Source organism: Scyliorhinus canicula, chromosome 6 (assembly GCF_902713615.1).
Source record: "Scyliorhinus canicula chromosome 6, sScyCan1.1, whole genome shotgun sequence".
NCBI classification, from domain to species: domain Eukaryota; kingdom Metazoa; phylum Chordata; class Chondrichthyes; order Carcharhiniformes; family Scyliorhinidae; genus Scyliorhinus; species Scyliorhinus canicula.
Window position 1 is genome coordinate 169,910,340 of NC_052151.1, and position 21,660 is coordinate 169,931,999.

A 21,660-nucleotide genomic window follows, 5' to 3' on the forward strand; every position below is an offset into this window, starting at 1 on the left:
GGCAAGCTCCTTGTCAAATGCTGTTGAGTTTCTCGTAAAATTTTCATCTTGATGGCAAATGCAAAGCACATGTCCAAGAAAACCCAACTAGCCGCTACTGCCAGTTACTCATTTTGTTTTGTCACATTTTGAAACAGCTAGAGTCAAAGGTTATGGGGATCAGGCAGGAAAGTGGAGTTGAAGATTATCACAACAGATGTCATTATCTCACAGAATAGCGGAGAAGACTCGATGGGCCGAATGGTCTTCTGCTCGAATCTTATTGTCACATAGAGTCCCCACTACTTGAAGCAGTTCTCCTTATTAGAAATATGAAAGTAATGTTTTCAGTTGCCATGAAGTTCCTGCAATCCCACATTCGTGTATTTCAAGCAGTTAACTCCTTCCCAGCTGTTGATTAACTCCACATGTATCACAATCATGTCACTTGTATTAAGTTGCATGTCATGGGATGGATTCTCCGCTGTCTGGATTCTCCATTGGGCCAACAGCCCGGGGATTTCCCGACAGGGTGGGGCTGCCCACAATGGGAAACCCCATTGGCCGGCAGACGGAACAGAGAATCCCGGGGCGGGCTGCGCCAGAGTCTGGATTCTCATAGCCTCCGCACCAAAATTGCATTCAGTACAGGGGGAAGAGAAAGGTTGGCAACCCGGAAATTCAGACCGGCGCCGCTCCTGCGATTCTGCGGTCCCCAGATAATCGTGCGCATGCAATCTATGATCTATGCGCTGTGGGTAAGGGGCCATTCACAGAGGCCTCCCCGCGTGATTCTCCACTTGCAACTGGCCAAGTTCCCGATGGCATGGTTCTAACTGCCTATTGGCCGTCAGGGTGGCGGCTGCGGACTCAGTCCGCGGAAGCCCTAGTGGGGGGCGAGGGGATCGTTCACTGTGGGGGGCCCAGGGGAGCGATCAGGCGGCACCGATCCGTGGGGCGTGCACAATCTCGTGGGGCATGACGGACTCGCACCGCCGACCACGATGGAAGAAGTAGATCCCCCCGAGATTGCGCACGCCCGCAGATTGGTGCAACCCGCTAGCTTGCCTGGCCGTCAGTGACCTCCCCTCCCCCCGGTGAAGGATACTCCCCCCCCCCCCCGCCCCCCACTAGGGCTGCCACGGACTGAGTCCGCAGCCACCACCCGAGGTTCCTGATGGTCGATAGGTTGTTAGAACCATGCCATTGGCACCTCGGCCAATTACCCTCGGTGAATCGCGGTGGGCGGCCTCTGTCAATGGCCTCCTACCCGCACCGAGTAGACCACGCGCACGCGATTCGTGAGCGATTCTCCGGGGAACGGGATTTTGGCGGACAGGCTCAGAGAATCCAGCCCCTGGTGCGGCGGGACGGAGAATCCCGTCCCATATCATTTCAATGTGGTCCTTCCAAGCTTTCCAGCTTCCATTTTTTAATCATACCTACCTCATGGTGAATATTTCTGACTGATTTGGTGTGTATGTATATATTCATCCATCTGTGTATATGTATATAATATAAAGTATTGAAAATTGAGAAAGATTTTGATAGGGTCGATTGCACTTGTGGGAAGAGCCCAGACAGTCAGCAAGAAATCCACCACCTCTTGGAGTGCATGTTCGATGTGAAATGGACATTGTCAATATAACCTGTAATTGTAAGTGTAACGAAGCACCTTAATATGTCAGATGCTGTACTGAAAGAAACCTCTGTTTTCCACTTTACTTAACAGTTCAAATTTTACATTACAATGTGCCTTCACAAATTTTATGAAAACATTATATTTCTGTGGAAAAATAAACCAAAGAGCAGAATAGGGACTCAAGAAAAAATGGACTTTACTCCGAGAGTGGTGAAATTGTGGAACTTGAGCGCGTAGTATTGATGCATTTAAAGGGTAAACTGGAGGGGCACATAAGGGATTAAGGAATTATGCCAATAGAGTCAGATGAGGAAAGGTGGGAGAAGGACCACAAGTAGCTTAAATGCCATCGTGGACTAACTGGGCTGAATGACCAATTTCTGTGCTGCGCTGACATTTGTGATCTGTAATGTTTTTGAGCTAATCTGTAAGAATTGGAGATGTTGTTTGTGTGGGCATCATTTTTCTTTGGTCCTTGGATCTAATGGATCTAAAAAAGGTTATCTTCCAAACTATCCCAATCTTAAATTTCAAAATGCTGACAGTAACAACAGTCATAAATATTAAACCAATATTAAACCAATACTTAACTATTTAAGTATTGTGAGGAACTATTCCTTAGAAACTTAGAGATGTGGAAAATAAGAGCAGGGTTAAGCCATTGAGCCTGCTCCTCCATTCAGTGTGATAATTGCTGATCCTCTAATTCAACACGATACTCCTGCTCTCTCTGCACCCCTTGATGCCTTTGGTATCTAGAAATCTATCTGTTTCTTTCTTAAATACATACAATGACTTGACCTCCACAACCTTCTGTGGTAGAGAATTGCATAGGTTCACAACCCTCTGAGTGAAGAAATCATCTCAGTCCTTTTTCAAAAAATAAATTTAGAGTACCTCATTTTTATTTTTAGCGTCACCTATCCACCTAACCTGCACATCTTTGGGTTGTGGGGGTGAAACCCACGCAGGCACGGGGAGAATGTGCAAACTCTGCACGGACTGTGACCCAGGGCCGGGATTCGAATCCGGGTCCTCAACGCCATGTGCTGCCCTTTCATCTCAGTCCTAAATACCCTACCCCATACTCTGAGACCATGATGCTTTGTTCCAGACCACCCCCATCCCCCACTTACCCTCCTCCCCCACTTCCTCTTCCGGCCAGGAGAAATATTGCTGCACCCAATCTGTCCAGCCCTGTCAGAGGTTTAAAATAAATACTTAACGCATGATATTTTAGTTACAATAATTTCTGTTTGCACTACTTTTTTTGTGTTTCCCCACTTTGTCCTCTTCTACTTGATACCTTTCACTGGAAGAAATTATTTTAAATTGAGTTGCATTAGTTTCTTATTAATGTTTTTCACGTTTAATACCCTTGGCTCTTGTGTCATCCTCTACTTTTTCTCAACTTTAGAAATATGGCTGCCACGTCAGTGATAATAACGCAAAGACTGAGGGGGTAATTTTCCACCCCCATTCGGCACAGGTGCAAATCCTGTTATGGCCGGAAACTCGCATAACGGGATATGCGACAGGGAGATATCAGAGTGAGATCCTCCCTGCGCCCCATTGTAATGTAACTGGGTTCACGCCCTTAATTTAAATACATTTAAATATTCAAAGTCGGCTTAATGCCGAATCTTCCGGGAACGTCAGATGTCCCCAGCCATTGGCGTGACATAATGGGCTCTTTTTGGAGATCAGGGTCTCGGATTCTCCATTATTGGGACAATGTCCCCCACGCCGGCATCAAAACAGTGGAGTTTTACTTTTGAAAATCCTTCACAAAAGTGAAACGAAATCATAGCCCTGCAGGGGGAACCAGGGACCCGGAGTGAACCTCTCAGCTTTTGCTGCAGATACGGGCTCCCGCACATCCGGGACAGAGGCCGCGCATGCGCAGGGCGGCGGCCTCCAGCGGCCGCGTCGTGCTCCATGGCGTACTTGGACCGTGGAGCCAAACTCAAGAAAGAGATCCCCCAATCGGCCGCGTGCCCGACTCTCAAACTCCGCACATTAATTCCTCGGCCGCCTATAAGGCCCATCCCCGGTCTCCGATCGGCACGCCCCAGACCAGGGCGGCCGCGGACTGAGTCCGCAGCCGCCATGTGAGCACACAATCGGCAATAGCGGGTTACTTCCACGCCGTCGTGATCTCGGCCAGTCGGGGGCAAAGGACCCCTCGGTGACGCCGATTTTCGGTGCCCAGAGAATCGGCAAACTGGCGCCAGGCCCGATTATGGTGTCAAACTGGATTCTCCGCCCCTGCTCCGCTGTGATTTCGGCGTCGGGGCACGGAGAATCAAGCCCCAGATGTGATGACCACGCTGGGGTTTAGAGGTTTAGAGGCCATTGTAGCCCCCAGGTGGTCAGGGACGTGGCAGGGCACTGCCCTTCTGGCACCCCACCATAGCCCCCAGCAGTGCCAACCTGTCTTTAACCTAGATTTGAGATTGGGACACTCGAACCGGGCTTGTCGGAGTATGTAGACCATGCTTCTAACAATAATGGCACATAACACGCCCTCTTCTTAAAAGATTTTTTGCACTGAGTGCTGAACATGGGTGCATTCGAGTGCTATAGTGAGAGTTCGGTGACTGAGGGAGTTAGGTGAGGCGGGAGTAAGCAGCTCCTTTCATTTCATTTCCTACATTTCCTCAAAGAGCGTGAAGGGAGCCGGAAGTTTACAGAGACTGCAGCAGACTGGGAGCAGAATCAGAGTGCGGAGTTCCAGTTGGTCCACAGTGCAGCTATATTCTGTAAGGTAAGAGGGGATGGAGGCTAGGGCAGTTGCATGCTCCTCCTGTAGGATGTGGGTTGTGAGGGATACCACCGGTGACTATACCTGCGGGAAGTGCACCCAACTCCAGCTCCTCAGAGACCGTGTTAGGGAACTGGAGCTGGAGCTGAATGAACATCGGATCATCCAGGAGGCAGAGGGGGTAATAGAGAAGAGTTACAGGGAGGTAGCCACACCCAAGGTACAGGACAATAGTAGCAGGGTTACAGTCAGGGTGAAGAAAACAAACGGGCAGACAGTGCAGGGATCCCTCGTGGCTGTTCCCCTTCAAAACAAGTATACCATTTTGGATGCTGTTGGGGGGAGAGGGGGTGGGGGGGTATGGGTGTGGGATTATCTACCGGGGAAGGCCCTAGCGGCCAGGTCTCTCACACTGTGTCTGGCGCAGAAGGAAAGGGGGGAGAATGGAAAAGCAATAGTGATAGATACTCAATGGTTAGGGGGATAGATAGGAGATTCTGTGGTCACGAGTGAGATTCCCGGAAGGTATTTTGCCTCCCGGGTGCCAGAGCCAGGGATGTCTCGGATCAAGTCGACAGGATTCTTAAGGGAGAGGGGGAGAAACCAGAAGTCGTGGTGCACATAGGCACTAACGACATAGCTAAGAAAAGGGATGAGGATCTAAAAAGTGATTTTAGGGAGTTAGGTTGGAAGCTAAAGAGCAGGACAAGCAGAGTAGTGATCTCAGGGTTGCTACCGGTGCTACGTGCAAGTGAGGCAAGGAACAGAGGGTGAGTGCAGCTGAACACGTGGCTACAGGGCTGGTACAGGAGGGACGGCTTCAGATTTGTGGATCATTGGGATATCTTCTGGGGAACGTGGGACCTGTACATGAAGGACGGATTGCACCTAAACTAGAGGGGCACCAATATCCTGGGTCGGAGGTTTGCTAGAGTTCTTCGTGAGGGTTTGGCAGGGGTATGGGAATCAGAGCTGGATCAGATGGATCAGGGGATAGTGTAGCTGTTGAACAGGCAGAAATAATATGCAGCAAGTCTGCAAGGAAGGATAGATAGTTGATAGGGTAAAGTTGCACTCAGTGGAATGGGTTAAAGTTTGTCTGTTTCAATGCAAGGAGTGTCAGGAATAAGGGAGATGAACTTAGAGCATGGATCAGTACTTGGAACTACAATGTTGTGGCCATTACGGAGACATGGATTTCACAGGGGCAGAAATGGTTGTTAGATGTTACGGGGTTTTGATGTTTTCAGAAGAATAGGGAGGGAGGTAAAAGAGGAAGGGGAGTGGCACTGTTAATCAGGTAGTGCACCACAGCTGGAGAAAAGGAGGGAGTTCAGGAGGGTTTGTCCACTGAGTCAGTATGGGTGGAAGTCAAAAACAAGAAAGGAGCCGTCACTTTATTGGGAGTTTTCTATAGACCCCCCAATAGCAGCAGAGAGATAGAGGAACAGATGGGCGGCAGATCTTGGAAAAGTGCAGAAGTAACAGAGTTGTTGTCATGGGTGACTTCAACTTCCCTAATATTGACTGGAACCTCCTTAGTGCAAATGGTTTGGATGGAGCAGCTTTTCTCAGGTGTGTACAGGAAGGATTCCTGATTCAATATGTAGATAGGCCGACTGGGGGGGAGGCCATATTGGACTTGGTGCACGGCAACGAACCAGGCCAGGTGTCAGATGTCTCGGTGGGAGAGCATTTCGGTGACAGTGACCACAACTCCTTGACCTTTACCATAGTCATGGAGAGAGATAGGAACACACAGTATGGAAAGGTATTTAATTGGGGGAGGGGAAATTATACTGCTATTAGACAGGAGCTGAGGAGCATAAAGTAGGAAAAGTTGTTCTTGGGGAAATGCACAACAGTAATGTGGGGATTGTTTAAGGAGCACTTGCTGCGAATGCTGAATTGTTTTGTCCCACTGAGATGAGGAAGGAATGGTAAGGTGAAGGAGTCTTGGCTGACGAGAGAAGTGGAGCTTCCAGTCAAGAGGAAGAAGGAACCTTACATAATGTTGAGGAAGCAAGGATCTGACTTGGCTCTAAAGGATTACAAGGTAGCCAGGAAGGAACTCAAAAATGGACTGAGGAGAGCGAGAAGAGGGCATGAAAAAGCCCTGGCAGGAAGGATTGGGGGAAACCCCAAGGCGTTCTACATTTACGTGAGAAATAAGAGGATGATCAGATTGAGAGTAGGGCCAATCAGGAATAGTGGATGGAACTTGTGCCTGGAGTCTGAAGAGATGGGGAGGCCCTAAATGAATACTTTGCTTCAGTATTCACGAGAGAGAGGGACCTTGTTACCCTTGAGAACAGTGTGAACCAGGTTAATAGACTCGAACAGGTTGATATTAAGAAGGAGAATGTGCTGGAAATTTTGAAAAGCATCAGGATAGATAAGTCCCCTGGGCCTGATGAGATATACCCAAGGTTACTACGGGAAGCGAGCGAGGAGATTGCTGCGCCATTGCCGATGATCTTTGCGTCCTAACTCTCCACTGGAGTAGTACCGGATGATTGGAGGGAGACGAATGTTGTTCCCCTATTCAAGAGAGGGAATAAGGAAATCTCTGGGAATTACAGACCCATCAGTCTTATGTCTGTAGTGAGCAAAATATTGGAAAGGATTCTGAGAGATAGGATTTATGATTATTTAGAAAAACATAGTTTGATTAAAGATAGTCAGCATGGCTTTGTGAGGGGCAGTTCATGCCTCACAAGCCTCATTGAATTCTTTGAGGATGTGATGAGACACATTGATGAAGGTCGGGCAGTGGATGTGGTGTATATGGATTTCAGTAAGGCATTTGATAAGGTTCCCCATGGTAGGCTTATTCAGAAAGTTAGGGGGCATGGGACACAGGGAAATTTGGCTGTCTGGATACAGAATTGGCTTGCCGAATGAAGACAGCGAGTGGTAGTGGATGGAAAGTATTCCGCCTGGAGGTCAGTGACCAGTGGTCTCCCGCTTAGATCTGTTATGGGACCTCTGCTCTTTGTGGTTTTTATAAAGACTTGGATGAGGAAGTGGAAGGGTGGGTTAGTAAGTTTGCCAATGAAAAGAAGGTTGGTGGAGTTGCAGACAGTGTTGAGAGTTGTTGCAGGTTACAACAGGGCATTGATAGGATGCAGAGCTGCACTGAGAGCTGGTAGATGGAGTTCAACCTTGATATATGTGAAGTGATTCATTTTGGAAGGTCGAATTTGAATGCTGAATACAGGGTTACAGGCAGGATTTTTGGAAGTGTGGAGGAACAGAGGGATCCTGGGGTCCCGTACATAGATCCCTCAAAGTTGCCACCCAGGTTGATAGGGTTGTTAAGAAGGCGTATGGTGTGATGGCTTTCATTAACAGGGGGATTGAGTTTAAGAGCCGCGAGGTTTTGTTGCAGCTTTATAAAACTCTAGTTAGACCACACTTGAAATATGGTGTCCAGTTCTGGTCGCCTCATTATAGGAAGAATATGGATGCTTTGGAGAGGGTACAGAGGGGATTTACCAGGATGCTGCCTGGACTGGAGGGCATGTCTTATGAAGAAAGGTTGAAGGAGCGAGGGCTTTCCTCACTGGAGCGCCGAAGGCAGAGAGGTGACTTGATAGAGGTGTACAAGGTGATGAGAGGCATGGATAGAGTGGATAGCCAGAGACTTTTCCCCAGGGTGGAAATGGCTGTCACGAGGGGACATAATTTTAAGGTGATTGGAGGAAGGTACAGGGGAGATGTCAGAGGTAGGTTCTTTACACATAGAGTGGTGGGTATGTGGAATGCACTGCCAGCAGAGGTGATGGAGTCAGAGTCATTAGGGACATTTAAGCGACTCTTAGACAGGCACATGGACAGCAGTATATTGAAGGGGTGTAGGTTAGGTTGATCTTAGATTAGGATAAGTGGTCGGCACAACATCGTGGGCTGAAGGGCCTGTACTGTGCTGCACTGTTCTATGTTCTATCTTCTATGTGGGAAGATCTTGACCACCAGTTTGTAGTTAAAACCTGACACTTTGCCATTTTTGTTGAAAATTTAACCCAGAGTTTCAAATAGTTGAACATAATCATCAATGTTTCAGTCTTGCCTAGTCAGGAAGAGGCATTTATCAAGCGGCAAAGGTTAACTTGTTTCCAATAGGAATTCCTCGCAAAAAGCAAAATTCTGCAGATGCTAAATATCTGAAAAATAACAGCAAATTCTGGATATACTCAGCAGTTCAGGCTGCGCATGTGGTGAGTGAAATGGAATTAACGTTCCAGGTCAGACGAAAGGTTGTTGACCTGAAACATTGGTTGGAATTTTCTGGCCCCTCCTACCAGTAGGATGTTCTGGTCCCTCCAAAAGTGAATGGAAGTTTGAATGTTCCTCCGTGTCTGCTGTGGCAAGCCCTGTCACACCGTATCCCAGTCATTAAGTCTGTTTCTCTCTCCACGTATACCGCCTGACCTGAGCTGTGCTTTTCCAGCATTTTCTGTTTTTATTATGGCATTCCTGGCGGATTGGTATCTGCCTGCCTAAGCTGTTTGTCAGCCCATCTGTTTTCCCTGTTCCGTCTTCTCTCTCTCCATGTGAGAAACGCGACTGGGAAAGTTGTTCAGAATATTCCTGGAGAATGAAACAAAACTGGAATGTTTGTTGTTCCACAATGTGCTCTCCTGTTCATGTTTAATAACCAGAGGTTGATGGTGTGGCTGTGGGTACTTCCAACCAGACTCTTCTAATTTACACCACGCAAGCAAAGAACAAACAGCACAGTACAATTCCATTCTCCATGCGGAGCATAGATGTCTGCTCCCAGCTACCCACAATCTCGGTTTGCTGCTCCCACAGACCAAAGTTATACACTGGCATAGTCAGGTAACCTGAATAATATTACAAAAATGTAAGTGAAAAGAAGCATTTGACAAATGTAATTGATTATGTCTATTTCATCTGAAGTTAATGAGATTTGAATTTGTGTCTAGCAGTACATCTAGGCTAGTTGACGGCTCTGAGCATTTTTGCACGAAAATACAATACATTAGACGAAGGACAGGTTAAAAGAAAGACCTGTGTTTACTTAACTCTTTTCGCAGCTACTGGCTGTCTCAAAGCACTTCAGAGCCATTAACGTATTTTTGCAATGCAGTCACAGTTGTCATAAATGTAGCAACGGATTTGCACTCAATTACCACTAACAGCAGTGTGTTAATGACCAGATAATCTGTTTTTACGATGTTGACTGAGAAATTGGCCAGGACACTGGGAATAATTCTACTCTTCTTCAAAATAATGCCATGGGATCTTTAAAATCAAAATGCGAGATAAAATGGGGCCTCATTTTAACATGTCTACGCGACACACACATTTGACAGTACAGCACTTTAGTGTCACCTTAGATTTTTATTTTGTGCTCAGTTAAGCCCTGGTGTGGAATTTTAGCACCTTGTGACTCCGAGGTGAGAGTGCTATCAACTCAACCACGTTGACACTCAAAGACTGTCCTCTGTACTCATTTCCATATTTTGGCTGTGTCAAACGTGGTGGCTGCAGTATCTCCTAATAGTGGCATTGGGAATCCTAGGGGTAAGTACGTTTGGGCAGTCCATGGCAGCTCTCAGTGCACCATCCTCCGAGCTTTACCAATATCGCACCTGTTGAATGAAAATAAAAGAAAACTGGGGGAAACAAAGAACAAAGAACAAAGAAAAGTACAGCACAGGAACAGGCCCTTCGGCCCTCCAACCCCGTGCTGACTATGCTGCCCGACCAAACTAAAATCTTCTACACTTCCTGGGTCCGTATCCCTCTATTCCCATCCTATTCATGTATTTGTCAAGATGCCCCTTATATGTCTCTATTGTCCCTGCTTCCACCACCTCCTTCGGAAGCGAGTTCCAGGCACCCACTACCCTCCGTGTAAAAAAACTTGCCTCATACATCTACTCTAAACCTTGCCCCTCGCACCTTAAACCTATGCCCCCTAGTAATTGACCCCTCTACCCTGGGGAAAAGCCTCTGACTATCCACTCTGTCTATGCCCCTCATAATTTTGCAGACCTCTATCAGGTCGCCCCTCAACCTCCATCGTTCCAGTGAGAACAAACCGAGTTTATTCAATCGCTCCTCATAGCTAATGCCCTCCATACCAGGCAACATCCTGGTAAATCTCTTCTGCACCCTCTCTAATGCCTCCACATCCTTCTGGTAGCGTGGCGACCAGAATTGAACACTATACTCCAAGTGTGGCCTAACTAAGGTTCTATACAGCTGCAACATGACTTGCCAATTCTTATACCCAATGCCCCAGTCAATGAAGGCAAGCTTGCCGTATGCCTCCTTGACTACCTTCTCCACCTGTGTTGCCCCTTTCAGTGACCTGTGGATCTGTACACCTAGTCTCTCTGACTTTCAATATTCTTGAGAGTCTAGAGGGCCAGCCTTCAAACTGCGCACGTTGAAACAAGCAATATTTTTTTAAAAACAGTAAGAAGCAGGTTTGGAGAAGATTTTCAGAGTTGATTGTCAGAAAACATTAAATCTTAACAGAACGTTGTAAGCAAAGACACGGATAATTCAGTAAATTTAAATTCTCGCAGCACATTTTGAGGAGCAAATCCATTTGCCCTCACTGAAATTCTAATATAAAAAGCAATAGCTATCTTGCCAAATGTAACTTAAAGAAGGCAAAGACTTCAATTCAACCTTTGCCATTTTCATTGTTGTGGCAGACATTCAATTTCCACCCGCCTTGGCAAACTAACAATATAAAATTTCAATTACAATATTAATTTATTTCTCACTTATTTTCTCTCAGCAGAAAGTCATTACATTTATGCTTCCCAGTTTATTGTATGTTTGGTACCTATCTTTCTAAAGTTAAATCATATTTGACTATGAAGCACAGCACTAATCACACTGAGAGATTTAATTCCCAGCTAGTTACTTATACCCGGGAGATGCTGTCCAAGAGTAATTCAGCCATCAGTTGCTCATACAGTAAAATGTGCCTTTCTCATTTTTGTTCAGACTTATGTAGACTTTGACTTTTTGCATTTTTAAAAGATTATGGACATAAGGATTGGCTTCATTCTTGGCGTTGAATAGCTAACTGTGAAAGTCTGTTTTGTATCTATCATCAACATGCAGTGCTGTAACGGGGGCAAATCAGTAATGCCCAGTTCAACTGCAAATGGTGGTCTGACATAGGTATCTTCTCTAGAACAGTATATAATTGAAGTACTGGCCTGAATTTTCCAAAATTACCAGTGAAATCATTAACATCCTGTCAGAAAATTTACGATATACCTTTTGGATAAAATTGCTAGCAATGCAGTCAATTCCCTGTCCTCTCCAACCCAAAGAACACTGTCGCCATTGGACTGGATTCTCCAGCCTCCCAGCTGCATGTTTCCTGGTGACGGGAGGCGGTGCGCCGTTCACTGGTGGCAAGATTCTCTGCCACCACTGTTGATGGGAATTCCCATTGAAGCTACCCCATGCCGCCTGAAAACCCACGGGAGCGGGTTCACTGCTGGTGGGACCAGAGAATCCCACTGATGTGAATGGCTGGAGAATATTACTTCTCTTGTGTTCCAGTACTTATAGCATTTAGCCATTCAATAAAATGCAACATAGCAATGTGTACTGCTTTGTCTTTGTTGCAATCAACCTTTTTGAGTGTTGTTCCCATTCAGGCAAGTGGAATATATTCCTTTGCACTCCTGTCTTCTGCCTTGTTAATGCTGTAGGTTCTTTGGGGAGTCAGGAAGTGGCTACTCACCACAGGATACCCAGTCTCTGACCTTCTCTAATGTCTTTTATGTGGCTGGTGCAGTTGAGCTTCTGGTTAATGGCGACCCCCAGAGTATTTATGATGGAGGATTTGGTGAAGAAAATGCCATTGAATTTCAATGGCAGATGGTCAAGCTCTTTCCAATTTGAGATGGATATTTCCTGGCACATCTGTGATGCAAGTATTGGCACATTCAGAAGGAGAAGTGAAAGAAATCTTCCAACAGCCGCAATAGGATTATGACAGTAATTTTGAGAGGTCACTGGGCAGAATTTGTGCTTTGCGCCCATTGCCCATCTTTTAAAAATTCTTTCATGTGTGCCTATCCCTGAGGGTATTTCAGAGTCAACCACATCATCTGGATCGGGAGTCATGTGTAGGCCAGACCAGATAAAGGTTTCCTTCCCTAAAGGACATTAATGAACTAAATGGGTTTTCGGTGGCGCTGTGGTAGCACTGCAGTCTCACGGCACCGAGGTCCCATGTTCGATCCCGGCTCTGGTTCACTGTCGTGTGGAGTTTGCACATTCTCCCCGTGTTTGCGTGGGTTTCGCCCCCACAACCCAAAGATGTGCAAGGTAGGTGGATTGAACACACTAAATTGCCCCTTAATTGGAAAAATGAATTGGGTACTCTAAATTTTTTTTAAAAATGAACTAAATGTGTTTTTATGACAATCAACAATGGTTCCAGAATTTTTAATCGCAGATATTTATTCAAATCAAATTCCACTGAGGTGGCATGGTGGTGCAATGGTTAGCACTGCTGCCTCACAGCACTGAGGTCCCAGGTTTGATCCCAGTCCTGGGTCACTGTCTGCGTGGGTCTCACCCCCACAACCCAAAGATGTACAGGATAGGTGAATTGGCCACGCTAAAATTGCCCCTTAATTGGAAAAAAAAATTGGGTACTCTAGATTTTTTTAAAAATTCTAATTCCAACATCTGCCATGGCAGGATTCAAACCCCGGCCCCAGAGCATGACGCTGGGTCTGTGGTCCAGCAACAAAACCATTATGCCACCATCTATCCATTTCTAACTCATTCATTGATGGGATATGGGCATCGCTGGCTAAGCCAGCATTTACTGCCCATCCCTTAGTGCTCCAAAGAAGATGGTGGTGAGCCACCTTTTTGATCCACTGCAGATACAATTGTAGTGCTATTTTGACGGAGTTCCAGGGTTTTGACCCAGTGACAATGAAGAGATGGTGATATAGTTCCAATTCAGGATGGTGCGTGATTTGGAGGGGAACTTCAGGTGGTGGCTTTACATGTTTCTGCTGCCCTTGTTTTTCTTAGTGGTGGAATTCATGGGTTTGTTGAAGGAGTCTTGGCAAGTTGCTGCAATGTATCTGTGTAGATGGTAGAGACTGCTGCTATCATGCCTCAGCGATGGAGGCAAGGGTTGTTGAAGGTGATGGATGGGATGCTGATGAAGCGGACTGCTTTGTCTTGGATGGTGTTGAGCTTCTTTGGAGCTGCACTCATCCAGGCAAGTGAAGAGAATTCCATCGCACTCCTGACTTGTGCCCTGTAGATGGTGGGTAGGCTTTGGTCAGTCAAGACATGAGTTTCTCGCTGGTTGTAAAATTAAAGACACCAAAAATGATATGTTTAAATTTATTTTGTCGACATTCAGACATGAATGATTGCAACATGGAAAAATTATGAAAAATGGGGATTACATTTCAGCAAAGGTCACTTTCTTTAGGAAGCTAGGGGATAAGATTAATGGGGTTTGGAAGAGCTCCACTCTGTGTATCATTCCATAAACAGAATTTGCTTATAATGCATACAGTTCAATAGGAATTTAAAGATTAAATGGAAGCATGGTTATTCGTAATAATTCAACAAAAATGCTAATTAATAATTTTATGTTATTTCCATAATGCTCACTTTACACAATCACAAAATAATTGTTGAATTGTTAACTCCCATTCTACTGAACCATCAGAACTTGGATGCAACATTTCAGTATCGTGGGTCCTGTCCTGGTACAAATCCAATTGCTGTACCACATAAATCTTTAGCTCAGTTGGCTGCCAGCTGGTTTGTGATGCAGAGTGATGCCAACTGCACGGGTTCAATTCCCATACCAGCTGAGGTTATTTATGAGATTATTCTTAACCTTACTTGAGGTCTGGTGATCCTCAGGTGAAATCAGTCAGCTCTCACCCTCACAGGGGAAAGCAACCTTTGGTCATTTGGGACGATGGTAACTTTACTTTTCGTCTTGGATTTTGTGTTTGTGATGATAGCACAATTATCTGTGTCCGCATGTTATTATAACTGTGACATTGTCAGAAATTCCATACATGCACCACATGCGCAGTGAAACCAACATGGAACTGCAGAAGTTGCTCTAAATCATTCCCTGCCCCTCCACAAGATCTGCTGTTGAATTCTTCACAGGCCAAATTAATTAGAAATCATTGAACTGATGAGAACTTTACCTTTTTATCCTATAATATTGTTGTTAAAGTGAAAATGTTTTGTCTTGCTAATGAGGTGTAACTGGTTTTTTAATGGAATACTAAGTCATAATTACTGCTGAACAACTCCTCTGATCTGGAAAATTAATTAATTCATCAATCAATTAATTAATTTGTTCTCAGATTTACATTGAAGATAAAGGCAGGCCCATATTTCCTGAAGTACAGGCTATATTTAAACTTATGGGCTGAATTCCACAGGGTGGGGTGGTCATATTGCTCCCTGTTGCAAAGTTTTGTTTAGCTGAGTGATTTGGGTAAATACTGCCCCGCTGTGATAATGCACCGCAGGTGGGCTACATGAGCAGAGAGTTGGACTTATGCCCCACGGTGGGAGGACGTCCCACTCTCGCACTGCTGACCAATCTGATTGGCCAGCCACTCTCACAATCCCAGGAGCTCTAGAATTGAGTAATGGGCACTGCTGGGACTGCAGGTAGTCGCCAGAATGCAGACATCCATGGTGGCCTGACCCAGATAAGTCTGCGGTTTTGGACAAGGAGAGGTTAAAGAGCTGTGGAGCGAGGTGGAGAGGAAAGGTTTTGGAGGAAAGGTGGGTAGGAACAAAGGTGGGTGGTGGAGGTACCTCCAAATCACACTGTGAAGCCTCCCAAATGAAGTTCCCCCCTTCTTTTCCAACCCTTTCCACACAGTTGTTTTAAAAATGGCCTTCTTACACCCACCTGGCCGTATAATATTTGGGTCCACTGGATTGGTAACTGATTGAATTTCCCCTTAATTATCTTTGTACAAATGGCAGGCGGGGCTCCCAATTTTGGTGTCAGCATCATACCTTTTTATGGGGACCGAATTATGGGGTTGGGCAGGAAGGCACATTATATTTTACGTGTCCCCCCACCAAAAACATACCGGCAGTGGGGTTGTGGGGGCCTGGGTCGTAAAATCCAACCTTATAAATTTGACGTGTTAAGTTATGGACTGATATTCTGAAGTAATCTAATTTCAGAATTATTACGCATGCATTTAATCCTGAATTTGTACATTTCACCATTCAAGTCTTTGGGTTGCATATTCAACCCAACATGGGGATGGAACAAAGGTGCACGGGTGCATAATTTCATGGCACAAGCCGGCATGCTAGTTTATCAGCGCCATCTAGCCTACAAGCCAGTTTTGGGAATGCTAATTCAGGAGTGATGAAGTTATTTGCCACAAGCAGTGGGGGGGGGGGGGGGGGGGGGGGCTAGCTAAGGTGCTTAAAAAGCAAATAAGGCTGTGGATTAAATGCTAGCTGAACTTTTCCAGTCAACCTGCAGGCTCCACAAGTGGCCCTTGCCTAATGGCAGCTTCCCGGCAAGAGGCTGGTGTCAGTGCTGTAAGATGACTGTGAGTTATTGCAAAACTTCTGGGTGAGCAAGTTCTTCCTTCTGAATAAAGTTTGTGCACCTAACTTTCTCATTATTGATTTGCATTCGCTAGTAATTTAATCCATCACCACTGTCAACAATTTGTCTTAATCAATTTCAAAATCCTGAACACTAACCAACCTTGGAATTTATTTCAAGACAGAAATCACTTCTGCTGAAATAAATGAGAGAAAATTCCTAAAGTGTTAAGCATTTGTGCACTTTTGTCACATAATATAGTTTCAAGGTGGAGTTCCCTCTCCCCTCAATATCACAATTTTCTATTTGTAATTTAATGTGATGATGTCAGTCATCAAGTATTTGCACATTATCTATAATTATTTTAATACTACTGTACACATTTAACTCAGTTAAAATAGCTCCAGATAATATATGAGCAACTAAGGTCAGTTTAAATTTGTTGAGCAGATTCAGCGAATCGGACAATGTTGCCTGTCATGGCCTGTTTTGGTCTCCTTTTTTGAGGAAGGATGTGGTGGCATTGGAGCCAGTTCAGAGGAGGTTCACCAGATTGATTCTGGGGATGAAAAGTGTTGACATATGAGGAGAGATTGAATAGTTTGGGCTCATATTCGCTGGAGTTTAGAAGAATGAGATGGGATCTGATTGAGGTATATAAAATACTAATAGGGATTGATAAAGTAAACGAAGACCAAATATTCCTCCTTGCGGGACAATCTAGAACGAGAGGTCGCAAAGGTAGTTTGTGAGGCGGTAGATTTAAAACTGAGATGAGGAGGAACTACTTCTCGCAGAGAGGTGATGAATTTATGGAACTCACTCCCCCATAGTGCAGTGGAGTCTGAATCATTAAATGGTTTCAAGAGGGAGATAGATATATTTCTGATTTTAAAAAATGGGTTAAAGACAGGCAGGTGGGTTTGAGACCAGGAAGAGATAAGCATGGTCTGATTGAATGCTGCAGTAAACTCGAAGGGCTGAATTGCCTACTTCTCCTCCTAATTCCGATATTCCCATGGCTGCTCTCACCATCCTGAGTATCAACATAGCTGCGGAGCGTAAAAAACACTAAAACATTACTTCCTGTTTCCTTTCCGAGTCGGTGGGTCTCCTGTGTGTTTCGCTTTATTTTCCTCTGAAACCTGCTTGAGTTTTAAACCTGATGTTTAGGTTTTCTATGCCTTCCAATTCCCCCAGTTTCTGACTTGCTTTTAGGTCTGTACACCTGGCAATTAAACATCACTTGTTTCTTTTGTGTTTTTTTGTTCCTGTAACACTTCTGTTTATGACTTGCCAGAGATCATTTATTCCATCATTTGGAAATTGTTACACTGACACTTTCTTACTGTTGTCCAATTTTCAGATCTTAATAATATGCTTGTCAATCTCAAACTTTTCTCAGTTATAAACTTGATTGCATTGTTGTTTATTTCCAATTATTCGTTCTTGTTTCAGATGATCAACATTTGCAGTATTTTGCTTTTCATTTTCTGAATACTGGCCCCATATGAATACAGTCAGTGATATCTCTGAGGCATTTTGTAATTAAAACTGGTTATCCACCATAATTAAGGAGTGACGTTTGCACATTGGTTTATATTTCATTATTTATTGGACTGATTGCATTTTAAATAGCCTTTAGCTTTATGAAAATTGAAGACTTAAAAATGAACCTCTACGGTTGGGTGCGTACATTAATATTGCTTTTCAAACATGGTAGATGTCACTCCTTGTTTTGGAGAAGATATCTGCAAGGGTTTGAAACAAATGTATTAAAACATTAAATACGACACTTCTATTTGTTTTATGGCAAATCCCGTGTCTTCAGCTCTGATCAAGTTCATTTTGTTTTTCAGCTATTTCATGCGGACATCCAGGCATCCCTGTAAATGGTGAGCTATTTGGAGACAAGTTTACCTTTGGTTCAGTTGTTCACTACTCTTGTGTCGGGACTCGAGCTTTGATTGGAAATAATACTCGTATTTGTCAAGATGACAGTCACTGGAGTGGTTCTCTCCCTCATTGCTCAGGTACAATGAATATACATTGTTTCATGACACAAAGAATGGAGAAATTCATTTGTCTCAAAGTACTGGATAGTGACAGTGTCACATTCACCTCTGCATCTCTAAAACTTGGTCCTTGTACCAGCAGCTAGTAGGTACAGTTTTTCATGTGTACCCTATCCAAAACTGTCACACTCTTCAATTCTCTATCAATCCCCCCCCCCCCCCCCCCCCCCCCCCCCCAGTCTCCTTTGCTTCAATGTCGAAACATCGGGCTTAGGAGCAGGAGTAGACAATTTGGTCCTTCGAGCATGCTCTGTAATTTGATAAGATCATGGCTGATCTGGATGTGGTCTCAACTCCACTTTCCTGTCCTCCCCTTAACCGTTGACTTTCTTGTCTGTCAAATATCTATCTAACTCTGCCTTGAATAAATGTAATGATCCAATCTCCACTGCTTTCATAGAATCCTCGAATCACTACAGTCTAGAAGGAGGCTGTTTGGACCATCGAGTCAACACCGATCTTCTGAAAGAGCACCCTGCCTAGACCCACTCCCCCCACTTTTCCCAGAACCCAGTAACCCCACCTATCCTTTTGGGGCAATTTAGAATAGCTAAACCACCTAAACTTTGGACTGTGGAGGGAGTACCCAGAGGAAACCTATGGAGGCACAGAGAGAATTTCCAAACTCCACGCTAGCACTTAAGGTCAATATTGAACCCGGGTCTCTGGCGCTGTGAGGTAACAGTGCTAACTACTGTGCCACCGTGCCACTCACTGGGCAACAGAATTTCACTGACTAACGAATGACCTCCTGAATAAAAAAAAAAACCTTATCTCCGTCTTAAAAGGGACACCACTTATTCTTAAACTGTGTCCTCTAGCTCTAGTCTTCCCCACAAGTGGAAATTTCCTCCCTGTATTCACCCTATCATGCCCCATGGGGCTGGTTTAGCTCATTGGGCTAAATCGCAGGCTTTTAAAGCAGACCAAGCAGGCCAGCAGCACGGTTCGATTCCCGCACCAGCCTCCCCGGACAGGCGCTGGAATGTGGCGACTAGGGGCTTTTCACAGTAAATTCATTGAAGCCTACTCGTGACAATAAGCGATTTTCATTTTTTCATTTCATTTCATCAGGGTCTTATATGTTTCATTAAGATCATCTTCTGAATGCCAATGTTATAGACCCAACCTGGTCACAGTATCCCCATAAGATAAACCCTTAATTCCAGGAATTCATCCAGTGAACCTTTTCTGAACTTCTCCAACCTACCCAAAATCCTCCATCCTTGGAACCATTCTAGTAAATTCATTTCTTATTGTTTCATGGATATTTATTATGAAAAGAAGAGGAGGAAGGGAGCTGATATTTCCTGCCAGTCGGAAGTAAAAGAGGGGACAGCCACATTCATGAGTTGGCAAATGGGAGAGGATGAGGGATGCAACATTGGATAGGAGAGGAAGCAGGAGGAATGATCCAATGGGAGATCAATACCGTAAGGTGGCAGAGAGACATCATTTGAAGCAAAAACACAAAGGTTTATAAGGCTGCGCTACCACTGAAAAGAAACATTTAAAAAGTATGTGCAGTCAAAGAACTTAGTGTGCCTCAAGTTGGTAAAGTGAAAAGAAATTGATACTCAATTCTGTATATTGAATAAATTTAATAATCTTCATTTCCAGCCTCGGGTGACTGTCTGTGTGGAGATTGTAAGTTGTCCCGGGTGCTCCGGGTCTTCCCACAGTCCAGAAGTGTGCAGGTTAGATGGATTGGCCATGATCAATTGCCCCTCAGTGCCAAAGATGTGTAGGTTAGATTATGGGGCCATGTAAAGAGGTGGTGGATTGAGCCCAGGTAGTTTGCTCTTTGTGAGGGTTGGTGCAGACTTGATGTGACGAATGGCCTCTTTCTGCACTGTCAAAATTCTATGATTCTGTGTAAATAGGATAAACTGATTAATTCCATGGAGTGCTGCATACGTCAGGGGGAGTGTAAGCCTCTGCAAGCATATTTCTGTCAATTCTTTTCTATTTTACATTTGACATTGTAAGGCATCCAAGAACAAGCAGCCTTATTACGTTTTATGTATGAATATAAATTCTGGCTATATATAGGAGCAGTTTTAGTCTCTCGTTCTGCCCTGAATTATTACTGATCATTTTTATGATGTGCCAAAATGCTGACTTTATATTTAAATGGTTTGGCAAGGAAGAGTGATAGGTGAAAAATGCTAGCCGTCTTCAGGTTGAATTATGAATGAACAGTGTAGTTTTTGACTTCAGGTAACAGCGAACTCATCTTGTTAGAGTCCAAATATTCTTTAGGTTTGTGAAGCACAAAATATAAGCAAAAGCTCCAGTGTAGGCGCTTGTCTAGAGCATATTAAACTCAAAAAACAATAAACTGTTAAAAAGCAACAGGACAAGGCATTGGAGTAGATAGCTTGAGTTGGTTAGATAACACCATGTGGGTCTACAATATTGTAAGTTGTCTCCCCCCCCCCCCCCCCCCTCCCCCCCCGCCCCCCATGGAAATGATGCTGAGCTGTCGCTTTACTTAAATATAAATAATATTTGCAAATGTTGAATTGAAATGAGTACTGACAATTGTATTAATATGGCACTTTGCTTAAAATATATTATTGAATTGCACCATTATCTTTAATGCGACAAGAGGATAATATTGTTGCACGCATATTAGTGTCCTGGAGTCAATTGCCCTGCTGTCTGCTGCTGGGTAGGGGCAACCTGAAAACAAGCATGATTTATTTAATAGAGTATTTCAGTTCCTGCATTTAAAATTTGACTGACTGACAGGACAAACAGAAGCAGTTTATATTCTCTAATTGTGACAGGACGCTGTTTCTTGCCAGTAGCTCGAGAGTATAAACCAAAGCAACAAGAGGCAATTGCGAGATGTCAATAATCGTACAAATATTTCCATGTGCACGAGTATCAGGCAATAGATCATACATCACTCTTTAATGGTGACGATTAAACTTATAAAAATACTATTGATGGCTTGACTGGTTCAAAAATAACTGTTCCAGTGTGGAACTGGGCCTGACAGACCAGGGTATAGATTTTAATTTTATTTCACCGACAGTTAACAGTCAGCCACAGTAAAGTAATAAATTGGTATTTTGTACATCTAAACTAGCAAGACGCATTATCTGTTGGGGCTCCCAAAGCAAATCACTGTCAGGAAGCTTTTGCTAAAGAGTGGCTGCAAGAGTGTTGGGTCAGGATGGCTTATGTACAATGAGTACCCTGTTGCTTCACAATGCCAGGGTCCCAGGTTCGATTCGCAGCTTGGGTCACTGTCTGTTCGGAGACTGCATGCTCTCCCCGTGTCTGCGTGGGTTTCCTCCGGGTGCTATGGTTTCACCCCACAAGTCCCGAAAGACGTGCTTGTTAGGTGAATTGGACATTCTGAATTCGCCCTCAGTGTACCCGAACAGGCGCCGAAGTATGGCGACTAGGGAATTTTCAAAGTGGCTTCTTTGCAGTGTTAATGTGAGCCTACTTGTGACAATAATAATAATAATAATTTGCTGAATGTGCCAGTGAATGATTAGCAAACTCGCAACCTCACGTCAGCAAACATCAGCACCTTTAGAACCAGGAGGGATAAAATTCAATTTTTTTTTAAAAAATCATC

The 21,660-nt window shown here is 44.5% G+C and overlaps 1 protein-coding gene across 1 annotated transcript in view; it reads left to right on the forward strand.

Moving 5' to 3' along the window:
- Positions 1-21,660, forward strand: part of LOC119967641 (CUB and sushi domain-containing protein 1-like) — a 2,889,858-nt gene that overhangs the window by 2,775,434 nt on the left and 92,764 nt on the right. Inside the window, exon 56 of the mRNA XM_038800434.1 lies at positions 17,847-18,020. Coding sequence (XP_038656362.1) covers positions 17,847-18,020 — 174 coding nt within the window. The remainder of the gene's footprint in view (positions 1-17,846; positions 18,021-21,660) is intronic.